The sequence below is a fragment of the Geotrypetes seraphini genome, chromosome 1 (genome assembly GCF_902459505.1).
Source record: "Geotrypetes seraphini chromosome 1, aGeoSer1.1, whole genome shotgun sequence".
Classification (NCBI taxonomy): Eukaryota; Metazoa; Chordata; class Amphibia; order Gymnophiona; family Dermophiidae; genus Geotrypetes; species Geotrypetes seraphini.
Window position 1 is genome coordinate 345,237,051 of NC_047084.1, and position 15,785 is coordinate 345,252,835.

General features: G+C 40.7%; 1 protein-coding gene across 6 annotated transcripts in view; it reads right to left on the reverse strand.

The window, feature by feature from the left end:
- PTPN13 (protein tyrosine phosphatase non-receptor type 13) overlaps positions 1–15,785 on the reverse strand; it is a 626,469-nt gene that overhangs the window by 62,496 nt on the left and 548,188 nt on the right. For all 6 annotated transcript variants that reach the window (XM_033963022.1, XM_033963031.1, XM_033963011.1 and 3 more), the window contains one exon: positions 6,136–6,230. In XM_033963022.1, coding sequence (XP_033818913.1) covers positions 6,136–6,230 — 95 coding nt within the window. The remainder of the gene's footprint in view (positions 1–6,135; positions 6,231–15,785) is intronic.

Sequence of the window (15,785 nt, forward strand, 5' to 3'; positions counted from 1 at the left end):
AGAGTTCTCTCTGTAAATTGCTTTGTAGACCATACAAACGATCTTAAATATAACTAGTTTTTTTCACTAGTAGCCAGTGCAGCTCTTCCAGTAGTGGACTAACTTTCCCAAATTTGCCAGCTCTGAAGATTAGTCTAGCTGCTGTGTTCTGAAGTAGTTGCAACCTCTTATATTCCTTTTCATTGATACTCTGGTATAGGAAGTTGCAGTAATCCAAATATGGGAGGACTGCCTGAGTTCTAAAGCTGGACTGACTTAGGGCAAATCATATTGCTCTGAATTGTCTTAGCCTGTTTAAATTCTCTCTTAGCCTATGTACTTCCAAAGACTCCTCCCCAGCTCCAATTTTGGGCTCTGAATTTCTTTCATTTAATCTTAACTACCAAGCACATGACTACACTGCTTGGTTTCTTAGACTGTATCTTGTTCTGTCTTTTCTCAAAGGGTGATCACCCTGTTTCAGATCCTAGTGTCATCTGCAAAAAAAGGAAAACACTTTTCCTTCTAGCCATTCTGCAATATCACTCACAAAGTCAGTGAACAGAACTGGCCTCAGGACAGATCTCTGAAGTACTCCACTAAAAATAAATTTTCCCTTTATGAACCTTTTTCTCCTTTGTACCCCTACTATTGATCCTCTCCCACTCATTGTGCTAATTTCATATTTTTCTTTACACTTTAAATATATTTTAATTTATTGCAATTATTCTGAACTTTATTGTCTTTCTCTGTGCTTCTTTACAAATTTCCAAGCTACCCAAATGGTTTGCTTCTTATATCTCTAAACTAGATAATTTTCTGTTGTAAACTCACTGCAGTACAAAGGGGAACAGAGTTAATTAAGTAAATATCATATTGGGTCAGATCAATGGCCCACTGAGTCCAGAAGCCTATCTCCCATAATGGCAAATTAGATTTCTTGGAAGAAACAGGTCTTTAGAAGACCCCTTCACTTTTGCTTTGTGCCAGAACTAAGAGGTGCTGCTCCCCATGTCGATCTGGCTTGTTAGTGGACCTTTATTGCTGAAATAGGCATGCATTAAATCCCAAATCCCATCCCTTCATCTAGAAACATGCCCAAACATTTTTGAAGCTCAGCTATATTATCAATCTTAATCTCAATCTCTGGCAACAAAGTTACCAGTTAGCTTCATGATTGTTCCTAGTCTTACTACTATTTGGAAAGGTGAATAACTATCGCCTATTAAATTCTTCTTCATCATTCATGATTTTATAAACTTCTACTATACACCCTTCTTATCCACTGTAACATCTTATAACCATACAGTAATTTCAATGTAGTTTTTTTAATGGTAAATTTCTCACTTTTGTGGATTTATTTTTAAGACATATTTTTCATCACAAAGGCTCCAATTCTATAAATGGCACCTAAAACAAAGGTGTTGAGAAATGAGGCGTGTAGCACAGGTCAATCTTAAGTCAGGTGACGTTTATAAAATTTCATTAAGTGGGAGGTGAAGGTATGAACTGAGGACCAAGTGGCTGCTTTACATATTTTTTTTTATTTGATCTTTTAGCCCATCCTCCCAAAGGAGCTGTGAATGAGTTATAAATCAGGTACTCAAGCATTTTCCCTATTGGTTCCAGTGGGCTCAGTCTGTCTAATGTACCTGGGGCAGTGGAGGATTAAGTGACTTGCCCAGGGTCACAAGGAGCAGCATGGGGTTTTGAACTCACAACCTCAGGGTGCTGAGGCTGTAGCTCTAACCACTACGCCACATTCTTCTCCCATTAAGCATATCCTCAATGGGAGTGCCACAGAGATGGGCTACTGAAGGTGCCATTGCTCTTACTTTATATGCAGTGACACGACCTTCTAGCATCAGTGCAGCCTGAGCATAGCAAAAGGAGATACAGTTAGCTAACCATGTGGAGATAGTTCTCTTGGTGACAGGGGCTTCAAGTCTATTAGGATTGAATGATAAGAACAATTGAGTAGAAGTTCTAGGAGGCTTGGTCTGACCTACGTAATAAACAAGAGAATGTTTACAGTCTAATGTGTGGAATACAGCTTTGTTTGTGCATCAATAAAAAAATTGTTTGATCATAAACTACACAAAGCATACTGTATGCTTCTCAACATTCATTCCTACCAGAAAACAGATAACCTCTTTGCAAATACAGGACCAAAAACTAAAAGTACTAATATATATACAAACAAAACCCTAAAATGCAAGACTTTGCATGCAGTACAACCCCAGAGAAAAAGAAACAAATGCATTTCTTCCTGAACAGTGCAAAATACAGACAGCAGATGCACATGCCGGCCATGTGGACCGGCAGCAAATTTCTGCAGACTGGCACCGGTCCACGGACTGGTGGTTGAAGAACACTGCTCTAGAGGGTATAGATGGTTGAGGGTATCTTATCATGCTGTAGTAAGAGGTACATCTAGGGTTATAAAACCTCTTAGATGTTTGAGGTTTGGATGTTTCGTCGGAGGTCAAGGTAACCATAGAGCCTTCATGCCTCATAATATTTTGGGTTGCCTCCTCTATTTTGTCTCTGAATAAGTTTTCGTCCAGACATGGAATATTGCCCAAACATTCTTGCCCTGTAATATGATAGCTTAGGCTTAGCTATCACAGGGCAGTCAGACACACCTGCCTGGAAGCTGCTATAGCTCAATAAATAAAAGCCCTGTGCTCCTCTTCCAGAGGTCATAAGTTCAAATTCCAACCAGCTCTCCCAGCATATATTTTAATTGTGGCATTCTACCTTGCAGGTGCACCTTGATGATCTCACAATGAGGTCACCATTGTGCAGCAGCAAACCTCCATTTGCAATGAAGTAGAAGCCATGCTAAGGTCTGTATCTGTTTTTTTTCTGTTTTTAAGCTTTTGCAAATTAAGTTATGTATGCAATCTATATATTTTTGTCAAGTGCTTTATTTGCTGAATCCACCTGTTTTAAGAATGACCTCATTGGAGCAATCTTTAGTGAGAAAAAAGGGTAGCTTTTTAGCAAGAAACATAAAGCTGTTTTTTTCATGAGCTGTGCTTCAATTAATGGATCTTTCCATCTAATTAGCAAATAGCATTACTATTTGTCCAAAAAATAGAAGATTTTGTATGCAATATCTTTGTATTGATGTGGCATGTTTGTGGTGGCTTAGTAAATGTATTTTGAGCTTAATAAAGCAAAAATAAAAACCTAGAGAGCTATTTAGCAGATCACAGTAAGCTCATCCAAATTGTGCCTAATTTCCATCCTTTTCAGGTCTATCTGAAGCCTATGCTCAAAAGTAGACTTCCTTACAATATTTATAAGACCTACTTTTACAATTGCTATGTAGTTTGCTAGCTTGCTCTATAGCACACTGATCAAACCTACAGCCTTCTACCCTAATGTTACTGGTTCAAATCCCAGTCACTCTGTCTGATGGAAGAAAAATAAAAGCATTAAACAGATCCAACTCCCAGTATTACAATTATAATGAAAAACAGCATAAAATTGTCATTTTAATAACATAATGATAAAATATTATAACATTAAAGACATTGTTTGGATTTCTAAATCTTACCTAAAACCTGATTCTCTAAAGGACGCCTAAAAAGTTAGTCTAAACAGTGCTGAATGCCACTGAGTGCGATTCTACAAAGGATGCCTAAGTTAGGCACCTAAATAGCGCTTAACTTTAGACGCGTTTTGTAGAATCAGGGCCTGAATGATCTCCACCTAGAACTTGATGGTTGTGGATTATAAATTACCAATATCAAAATTCAATGGAAATGCTAAAGATATCAAAAAAATTTCTTTATCAAAAAATGTATTATATACAAAAATAACTTATATGTAAAAATAAATCTAAAGGTAAAATGACTCAAAAATTCCGTCAACGTAGTTATCCAGCTTGCAAAATTCAGAAAGCATACAAAAGAGCAAGGAATGCCGATCATCAATGGCTTATGTTGCCCAATACAACTTCTAAACAGGCGATTTCTAGGATTACTTGTGTTTTACCTTTCTCTAGTAAATCTATGAACATTCAGAATATTATCAAAAAACATTGGAATATTTTAGATTTTCATCCTGAGTTTTTGGAATGGCCAATGTTTGCTACAGGAGGGGAAAGAATCCTGGTGAACACTTTAATTCAACTATGCAGATTCAAACTAACCTTGATCAACGAGGACATGCCAGTTGCAGTAAATGCAGCTATTGTTTTTATTCTTTGTGCACTGATCATATAGTGATTCCTCATACCAATAAAATCTATCATCTGAGAGGTAGTTCCAAATGTAACACACTTCAAGTTATTTATGCCATTTTTTGCCCATGTGACAAACTATAAGAGCCATCAAACTGAGGGTTGCTGAACATCTAAGTTGTATTCGAACAGGGAAGGTAGAGGCCCCTTTAGTTTCTCATTGACATTCTTTAACTGATTTTTTTGTGTAACTAGGCAGCTTGATTTTAACAGACAGGGCAATATCTCTCAAACACTGCTATACCACGAACAACGTTTGATTTTTTCATACAACACAGTTATACCATATGGATTAAATAAAGATATAGAATGGACTGTACACTAATGAAACTTTCTTTTTGATAGTGTAATTGGTTCTCTGTATTTCTTGATTGATAAATTGAGGGACATGATTGACGTGTTTATTTACGTCTTTCTGTTTCCCTCTGGAAATGATTCACAACATAATGGAGATGGTGAAGACAGTCATGATTTTTCAAACTAACCGTTCGGAGCTATGAGGGTATATATTTTTTAATCTTCTTGAAATAGATTTGTGGTAATATGTATGAATTTTTATAGATAACAATTGAGATATAAACTTTAAGCTTGAGTTGAAAAATGCCGTGCAAGTTAGTTTTTTGTTTTATTTTTTTTCTTCCTCCTGATGAAGCAAGATCTGTGAAACACGATCGGTGTAGAGGAAAAGGAAGAGCAAGTTTGGGATTTTGGGATTTTTCACTATTTGGGATTTTGGGGGTTTTATTTGTATTTTTTCACGTTTTTTTCTACAGTTGGATTAGTTTCAATAGCAGCGACTTATCAGATGGCATTGCCTTCAATATAATCCCTACCGGAAGCAGCCCATTGAATATCCCAACTCCAAGCTAAGTAACAGCTTTATATACGATATATTTTCAATAGCTTGTGAATAAGTTGTACGTTTGTGGACTTATTGAGAGATTTTTTTTCTCTTACTAACAAGTAGGGCAGGCAAGTGGGTGCAATGATGTCTTGTTGTAACACCAGATTATGACGCTGCTTTTGAGTTTGTGATTTAAACTGAGCATTCACTTTACCTTTAGATTTATTTTTAGATATAAGTTATTTTTGTATATAATATATTTTTTGATTAAAAATTTTTTTGATATAGCATTTCCATTGAATTTTGATATTGGTAATTTTGCTTTTGAAATTCAATTTTTTTTATTTTTTGATCTCCCAGTCATTTCTCTTTTTGTGGATTATAAATGCCAAAATTAAATTAAATTAAATATCCTAACTAGACACTATTCTATAACACGGTGTTTCATGTGACAGTGCAGAGTTTGCAGATGGACATTCAAATGGATGGAGTCTGGGAGAAGCATATGCATAGATTATTGATTATTATAATCTATATGTGTTCTTTTTGTAATTTAGGATGTGGCTGTTTACACCAGTTCCATGGCTAGTGTAAGTGATCAAGCTCTAAGGGCACTTTTCACATGTTACATTCGTGTTCTACAAAAAACTGGCAAAAACTGGACACCTACTTTTCTTTATAGAATAGCTCCAAGTAGACACATTCTAAGCACCTAAATGTAGGCACTCCTTTATGGAATTATCCTCTTAGTACAAAGCCTAATACTGTAGTATGCAATAAACAAAATGAAATTTTCTTTCAACCATCGTTATAACTTCTCCAAATCTTACTGGATTCTACATCCACAGAACAGTGACTATACTGCAGATAACCTGCAATAGAAGATCTTAAACTACGGTTTATGCAGATAATGTACATACCAGGTTGTCTCTCAAGGCAACTACTGTACCAACCATCTTGAAGTATGATTTTTCCATTTCAGAAACTACATTACTTTTCTTCTAATCCTGTACTACTACTGTATTTTTAAGCAAAAAAAATAAGTTATCAAAATTCTTGCCTCTGTCTTGGTCCTCATGATTTAATGGTTTGACTGACAGGAAATTTCCCATGGTAGTTTCATCTTGTTCCTTCGTGAGATACTTTGGAGGAAACCTGTGACAAAAGAACATACAAACCATTTTTTTCCTTATAGAAAAACTATTTCAGAGCTTACAAAAAAATGAACTTATCAATTTACCACTTTCTTGTGTTTGTTCACATTTAGATTAACTCATTAAGAAAAGCAACAACAGAGAACATAAAGGATTCAATTTATGTTTTATTAGCATTTGTTATACCGCATCAGCATATTACAGACCTAAACGATATACATTAAAATACAAATAATTTATGAAAGGAACTTCATTAGAGATAGGAAAACACTAGATAGAGAAAAATAAATTTAAAAAATAATTGCACTGAACCAAATTCCTTCAATAGATATGAATTTAATTTACTATACTTATAAAACAGCTTCCACCCTTTCTAGTAGACACTACTATAATTTTAAAAACACACAATATTTCCCACAGAAACATACCCAGGTTTTGACATCAGAGGGAGCAGACCTTTGGTAAAATAGGTGCCAGTGTGAGGCTGCAGGCCTAATTTGCATAGGCACCATTTCATTCAAATTTTGTGAAACGGCTGTTCTCCTTGCTTCTCACCTAGCTACCCCTCTGGTTCCCTACCCCCCTCAGCAAACCTCCACTAATCAACCAATTATAAGCTTACTGAGGTAGTTTTCAATCAATGGCCATATCACAAGTCTATTCACTTATCATTTAGGCCTAGTTTCATCTCTATTATCCTTTCTTCCAGATGCATAACAATCATGAAGTACCCTAACATTAATTCACAAGAGCCAAACTTATCACTTTGCAAGGGCAAGTACATGCAGGTAGTAAGAGGAGAGAGCACTGTTTTCATAGGGTTTAGTAAGACCCTGATTAGAACATTACATGAGAAGTGGTTGGAAGTCTGGCAAATAACGTTAAATGCTAAAAAAAATGCAGTCATGACTTGAGAAGCAAAAGTGCATGAGAACGGGTTGAGGTAGTGATAGGCACAGCACAAGAAAGGGATATGGGAATCTCAAGATTGTCAAAGTGTGATTAAACAGTTTCATGAGAAATACTGGGGTGTAAAAAAGAGAACTATATACATATACATCCAAGCACTCATAATACCACACAAACAATCACTCAATTTTTTGTGAACATCTAACTCCATATCATCGTATCAAAATTTCCTTAATATTCTACTTACCTTGGTCATGTTTAGGTTTAGGATACTAAGTTTGTTTATTTTATCACTTTAGTTTATACCCTCCTGATGATGCAATAGCGAAATTCGAGTCGAGGGTTCATCTAATAACAGGGATTACATAGTTTTACTGGCACATGAACAGAGGAAAGCAGACATTTGAAAATCTGCCCCACTCAGCAGATAAGTTGGAATTTAAATCTAATAATATAATCTTTTCATGTTGGGTGCGGCACGGGACTGTATGTGTGCTGTGATGGTCCTGGTCAGCAACCTCTGCTTATTTCACTATTAAAGCACCTAGGTTTGTGGATCTGAGCACTATACACAAAACATTATTTGTGTTTTTAGGTTTTGGTACAATAATGTGGATACGCCATGATCGTTTGGCAATTTTATAAAGCCTGTGTTTAATATCAGCTGTAGCACAATCACAGGAAAGTTAAATAAGTGTACTCTAAGGATTTATTGAATTAAATATTTTGTTTATGTAGTATTCTGGCTGCTGTTGCCTTGTTTTTTTCTGTTATAGTTTCATGAGATTTTTTGTTATTCTGAGAACCACTTTACTCCTGGGACACTGTGCTACTGGGATACAAACTATACCGCAGAGACAGAGTGGCTCAAAAAGGTGGGGGCATTGCCATATACGTCAAAGAGGGATTTGAATCTACTGGAGAGAACATGCCACAACAGACGGATAAGTTAGAGTCTATATGGGTCAAAATTCTGGGAACAAATGGACTGGAAATGAAGATCAGCATCTACTACCAACCCCCAGGGCAGTCCGAAGAAATTGATGGAGAAATGATGGACGAGATTAAATGCAACTGCAAGGGAGGCAACGCAGTTATCATGGGTGACTTCAACTATCTGGGGATACACTGGAACCTAGGCACCTACGTCTGCGCTAGGGAGACCAAGTTCCTGGATGCTGTAGGCCACAGTTCTTCAACCGCCGGTCCGCGGACCAGTGGTGGTCCGCAAAAAAATCTTGCCGGTCCGTGAAGGATTTGGGTTCCCGCCGCAACAAAAGGTGCCGGCGTCAGTTGACATGCAACTTCCTGTTACTGTCACTATGTCGGGACACCTGCCACGTATGTCTCCTGCTCCTGCCTTTGTCTCCGCACCCCCAGACCAGCAGCGGCAGCTCTGTGTGCTTTTAACTTCGGCACTCAGCTGCCCCTAAGCAGTATTTTAGCTGCGGTTTCATGAGAGAGCCTCGGGGCCTTTGCTAGGCCTGCCCGCTTCAATGATGCGATGTGGGCCGGCCTACCAAAGGCCCCGAGGCTGCCTCATGAAACCACGGCTAAAATACTGCTTAGGGGCAGCTGTGTGCTGAAGTTAAAAGCACACAGATCTGCTGCTAGCCTACATAGAGGAAGCATTTGCTGGAGAGGGAAGGAGGGAAGGGAGATGGGGTACTCCTGGACAAGGGAGGGGAAGGGGGTATTGCTGACAGGGGAGAAGGGAAAGGGAAGGGAAGAGAGTTACTGTTGGATAAGGGGAGGAAGAAAGGGAGAAGGTACTGATGGATAGGGGAGGAGGAAAATTGGAAGGAAACAGCTGGCAGGGAGATTAGAGGAGGGGAAGGAGTCAGGATGGAATGGAGAGATCAGATGAGGGAAAGGGGAGAGACAGAGGAATGACAAAGTAGAGAGAGATTGATGCTGGGAAGAGGGGTCAGATGAGAAATAAGGAAAGAGGGACAAAGATGCTAGATCTGGTATAGGAAAGAGTGGCATAGAAAGAACGCAGATAACATATGGGAGAGGGAGAGGGCAAATGCTGGATTGAAGAGACAGAGGGCAGACGCTGGATGGAAGAGAGTGAAAAGACGATGAAAGCAGAAACCAGAGACGACAAAAGGTAGAAAAAAAATAATTTTATTTCTATCTTGTGATTAGAATATATCAGATTTAAAATATGTATCCTACTAGAGCTGATGTTAGACATAACTGGGGAGTGCAAAGCCCAGGCAGTGCTTCTTTTGCTTCCAGCTGGCTTAGGGCTCTCTCTGACCAGGGGGCATTGCCCTAGTTGTACTCCCCTAACACCATTCCTGCCATGTGTGACTGCAGTATTCTGTTAGCATGATATTTGTGTAGCATTCTGTAATAATTTGGCTTATTCAGTTTTCTTGATAGTAGAGGGGATATATGTGAAGTCAGGGGGAGACGGGGGTTTTGTTGATCCTTGCCCTGTATTATTTATATTTATAAAATGACAATTGTACAGAATATTGTTTCTTTAATAAAATATGTTAAATATAAAATCATAACTATTTGAGGCTTGTGCGGATGGGATCAGATGGTTAACAGGACCGAGCTTGTGGGGATGGGGCGGCGATGGGGTTTTTAAAAATTTCAGTCTTATTAGTTTGCCAGTCCATGAAATAATTATTTTATTTCCGCCGGTCCATAGGTGTAAAAAGGTTGAAAAACACTGCTGTAGGCGATTGCTTCCTGGAACAACTTGTCAAGGAAAATACAAGAGGAAATAGAATTCTGGACTTAATTCTGAATGGACTGTGAGAACTGGCACAAGGTATAGAATAGAGGGGATGCTGGGAAGTAGCGATCACAATATGAACCGCTTCAACGTGGACGCAGGGGAGAAACACCGGTCCAGAACGATGGCCACAGCGCTGATCTTCCGAAAGGGAAATTTCGAAGGGAGGAGACTCATGGTGGGGAAGAAGATTAAGAAGAGGATAAATACTGTAAAAACGCTAGAGCAAGCTTGGTCCCTTTTTAAGGACACAGTCACCGAGGCACAAAAGATCCAAGAGGGAAAAGAACAAAGAACCGGCGTGGCTCACTACAGAGTTGAAGGAAGCGATCAGAGACAAGAAAACTTCATTTAAGGAATGGAAAAGGTCAAAAACGGACAAAAACTGGAATAAGCACAAACAACAACAACGCAGGTGCCATAAGGCAGTAAAAGGGGCCAAAAGAGACTACGAGGAAAAAATAGCCAAAGAAGCGAAAAACTTCAATCCGTTCTTTCGATACATTAAGGGGAAGTGACCCGTGAAGGAAGCGGTGGGGCAGTTGGATGACCATGGAATAAAGGGAGTGCTAAAGGAAGATAAAGAAATCGCCAACAAACTGAACACATTTTTTGCATCTGTATTTACCAAACAGGATATACGCAACATACCGGAACCCATCAGGCTCTATGCTGGAAATGAAGACGGGAAACTGACAGGGCTGACGGTCAGTCTAGAAGAGGTATACAGGTAGATTGATAGGCTAAAGAGTGATAAATCCCTGGGACCGGATAACATCCATCCGAGGGTCATCAAAGAACTGAAAGGGACTATAGCTGAACTGCTTCAACTAATAGCCAACCTGTTGATCAAATCAGAAAAGATTCCGGAAGACTGGAAGGTGGCGAATGTTTTGCCGATCTTCAAAAAAGGTTTGAGGGGAGATCCGGGAAACTACAGACCAGTGAGTCTAACCTCAGTACCGGGAAAGATGGTAGAGGCGCTGATAAAGGACCGCATCAACGATCATCTTGATGGACACGGTCTGATGAGGACCAGCCAGCACAGTTTCAGTAAAGGCAGATCTTTTCTGACGAACTTACTGCACTTCTTCAAGGAAGCAAACAGGCGGATAGACAAGGGTGACCCAGTCGACACTGTATATCTGGATTTTCAGAAGGCATTCGACAAGGTTCCGCATGAACCACTACTTCGGAAAATTGCGAGTCATGAATCGAGGGTGAAATACTCATGTGGATCAAGAACTGGCTGGAGCATAGGAAACAGAGTGTGGGTAAATGGACAATACTCGGACTGGAAGAGTGTCACCAGTGGGGTGCCGCAGGGCTCGGTGCTTGGACCCGTGCTCTTCAACATCTTTATAAACGATCTGGACATTGGTACGACGAGTGAGGTGATTAAATTTGCGGACAATACAAAGTTATTCAGAGTAGTGAATATACAGGGGGATTGTGAAGATCTACAACATGACATAATCAAGCTTGAGAAATGGGCATTGAAATGGCAAATGAGGTTCAACGTAGATAAGTGTAAAGTGATGCATGTCAGTAACAAAAATCTCATGCATGAATACAGGATGTCTGGGGCGGTACTTGGAGAGACCTCCCAGGAAAGAGACTTGGAAGTTCTGATTGACAAGTCGATGAAGCCATCTGCACAATGTGCGGCGGCGGCAGCAAAAAGGGAAAACAGAATGTTAGGAATGATTAAGAAGGGGATCATGAACAGATCGGAGAGGGTTATCATGCTGCTGTACCGGGCCATGGTGCGACCTCACCTAGAGTACCCCATCCAGCACTGGGCTCCGTACACGAAGAAGGACACGGTACTACTCGAAAGGGTCCAGAGAAGAGTGACTAAAATGGTTAAAGGGCTGGAGGAGTTGCCGTACAGTGAGAGATTGGAGAAACTGGGCCTCTTCTCCCTTGAAAAGAGGAGACTGAGAGGGGACTTGATCAAAACGTTCAAAATACTGAAGGGAATAGACTTAGTAGATAAAGACAGACTGTTCACTCTCTCTAAGGTAGGGAGAACGAGAGGGCACTCTCTAAAGTTGAAAGGGGATAGATTCCATACAAATGTAAGGAAATTCTTCTTCACCCAGAGTGGTGGAAAACTGGAATGAACTTCCGGAGTCTGTTATAGGGGAAAACACCCTCCAGGGTTTCAAGACAAAGTTGGACAAGTTCCTGCTAAACTGGAACGTACCCAGGTGAGGCTGGACTCAATTAGAGCACTGGTCTTTAACCTGAGGGCCACCGCATGAGCGCACTGCTGGGCAGGATGGACCACTGGTCTGACCCAGCAGCGGCAATTCTTATGTTCTTATGCTTTAAATCAGTGTTGTTGCTGAATTCCATGTTAGTACCTTAACTATACTGCTAACAGGTGAGGAGCTAAGAAACCTACCCAAACTCATTTAAGGACTAAATAATTGATCATTATCAGAGCCACTACAAACATTAAATCCTAAAGAATCATAAACATGGTATCATCAAAAAGGAGAATGGTTGTACGAGTTACATATCCAAAATGAAGGGGGCTGATAATAGTGGCACTGAGTTTTTTCTCTGACTGCCTTGGTACTATCCGGATAGTGCTGGGGTGATCTATGGGAAAAGCCAGATGTTATTCACTTAAAGGCTGGGTTAATGCTAAATATTCAGCATCAGCTGGTATCCGGATACCAGCCCCGAATATCTATTATTTTTTAACCTCTTTTGGCGTGCTAACAGTTGGAAGACGCCAACACAAGTTTTGGCTGCTGCTTCTCTTTGACGAGGCATATTCTCATCTCATGAACGATTGTAGTCTATGCAGTCCCTATGAAATTTATCAATTTTTAGTGAAAAGGCATCAACTTTAGAGACGTAATACCTCAAGTTCCTGAGTAGTCTTTCCAGCTGTCACATCCTGTCTTATTATAGCCTCAACAAGTGTCCCTAAAGTTATTTCTGACTCTAATGCCGGATTTCCCAATGTCCTCCTTCATCTGTGATTTCTTCGGGGAAGACACTGCCTCCAGAGCCACCTCCCGGGTCTCCTCCTCTAGTTTCCCAGAGCTCAACTCTGGTGTATGCTTCTCAGCTGGACATTGAGGAGCTCTTAGAATCAGGGGAGACAAAGAGATCTCCTGTTCCTCTAGGTCGAGCACTCCCAAGTAGAGAATGACACGGGGAAAAATCTGTCCCCGTCCCCGGCCCACCATCCTCTGCACTGCCCCGTCACCGTCATTCCTTTCACCGCCCTGTCACTGCCACTGCCATCCCATTCACCGCCCCGTCACTGTCCCCGCAGCATCCATATAAGCTTCAGTACTGCGAAACACCATGAAGACAGAAGAGAGTCCTGCCACTACTACTATTGCACTGAGAATCTGTTTCAGTGCCTCTGCCCTGTAGTAAAAACAGAACATAAAATAAATCAATTGACTTGTTCTCCCTTGCAATGACGTGTCCCCCATGTTCACCTATAGCTCGAATCAGATCAATTGTGCACACTAAAAATGCAGGAGGATCTGGAAAGTGAGCGCAGGCAGGCAGTGATACAAAAACAGCAGACACCTGACCGATTGCAGTATTCCTCCATCTCCCTCCCTCCATCTCACCTTAGATGTAGAGTATGCCGGCTTTCTTTTTCGCCCAGCCACATGTGCGGGTGCTCATTTGTTCAATATTCTCCTCTGACGCAACTGGAAACAGGAAGTTGTAAGAGAGGAGAAGATTGATCAACTCGAGCAGCCGCACAAGCGCGGCTTTTTGAACGCGTGCGGTTGGGCAAAAAAGAAAGCCGGCATACTCTACATCAGTGTTTTTCAACCTTTTTACACCCGTGAACCGGCAGAAATAAAAGAATTATTTTGTGGACCGGCAAACTACTAGGACTAAAATTTTAAAAGCCTGTTTCCGCCCCATTTCCGCAAGCTCGGTCACCTCAGTAACTATAGAAAAATAGACAAATATAGTGGGTGGGGTTTGAGCTGCCTGAGCCAATCAGGCCCTAAGGCCAGCCCGTCTGTCTGGCCAACTTCGACAGGTACATGGAGAGGGATTGGGGTGGGGGGGACGAGGGATCGGCGGGGGGTCTCGCAGGTCGGCAGGGGGGCGATCATGGGAGGGGTGTGTGTCAAGGGCAGGAGGGCCTGGGATCCCTCCTGCCCGTATCTTAGTGGGGGTGGGGGAGTAGGGGGTTCGCCTGGCCAGGAGGGCTTGGGCTCCCTCCTGGCCCGCTCGTAATCGGTGGGGGGGGTTGTGGTTCACCGGGGCAAGAGGACTTGTGCTTCCTCTTGCGCCAATCGTTGTGTGGGGGTCATGGCTTGCCAGGGCAGGAGGGCTAGGGCTTCCTCTTGCCCCGATCGTTATGAGGGGGTCGTGGCTCACCGGGGCAAGAGGGCTTGGGCTCCCTCTTGCCCCGATCTTGTCGGGGGAGGGGGGTGATGCATGGCGGCAGGAGAGATTGGCTATCTCCCCTGCCGCGATGCGATCACTCCTATACCCAAACTGCCAGAAACCACGGCAGGAGAGATTGGCCATGTCTCCTGCAGCGGGTCGCGGCAGTTCAGGTAGATGGGTGATCGCATTGTGGCAGGGGAGATGAGCCATCTCTCCTGCTGCGATGGTTGCGGTGGGGGGGGGGGTAAGTTGCCGGCCCGCTGTATGCCTAGGTGTAGGTCGGCCCACCTCCCACCCTTTCCCCTCCTCTAAATATGCCTCTTTTCACTCTATGCATTTAGAGGCAGGAGAAAGGCCTAATCTGGTTTTAGATACGTCTAAAACCAGCTTTGGTTATGGGTACTTGGATGAACAGGCGTTTTGATCGTCCAAGTACCCATTTAGGCCACTTTTTAGACTTTTTTTTTTATTATGAGCCCCATAGTGTCTCCCCCACGATGATTACATCCACACGATAACAGAAAACAAACTCTTTTACCAGCCATAAATATCAAAATAGTAACTTAACGAATAAGCTGAAGATTCAGTTGTAGTATATTTATTTCTATATACTTTTTAATTTCTTAAGGTTGTAAAATATGTCTAATATAAGAATAATCTGCGGCTCCCCTATACGTCAGTCACAGCTCCCCAGGGAGCCGTGGCTCACAGATTGGGAACCGCTGGTCTAACTGAAAAGGATTTACAAAACACAAAAACACAATAAAGAGCAATGTATCAAATGTAGTAAAGTGATACATCAAAACAGAAATGCGCAACTTGATGTAGAATCATGTATACAACTACAAAAAAAAATCACAGCATGATTTTCTGCCAAGATATGAAAACCAAACAAAATAAGGCTCATTATATACCCAGGCAAAAGAAACCTATTCTTGCTATAAGATATGGCAAAATTATCAAAATACTATTTAACTTTATAACATGGAATAACAAAGGTTAACAAAAACAAAACTTAATGTTCTAAGACAACAACTTAATTTACTGTTAACAAAAACAAAACTTACTGTTCTAAGACAACATATTCATTTCAGCTTTCTAAAAATATATTATGATGAAGGAAATACATTATCGTGAAGGATATCTGGCATTCCATATGAAAATCCAATAGCTAGGACTACTTAGTAGTCATGTAATGATATCACACAAACAGTTTATGACATCATTATAGCATGCAGCTTAATACATTTTTTAGTATAAGAAAGCAAAAATCAAATGTACAAATAAATTATACAGAGACTCCAAAGCTCTAGGCAAGGAAAATAAGCATAGAATTTTTTTCACTGTATAACCAGTTAGAAAAAGAATTACGTAATGTAAGTTATACAGGATGCCCACAAAAACACTACTTGATTTTAAATGGTTACAAAATCAAAACTTATTGAATATGTTTATAAATAAGATGACAGCAAAAACAAGTCCCAAAAAGCACGGTTAGCA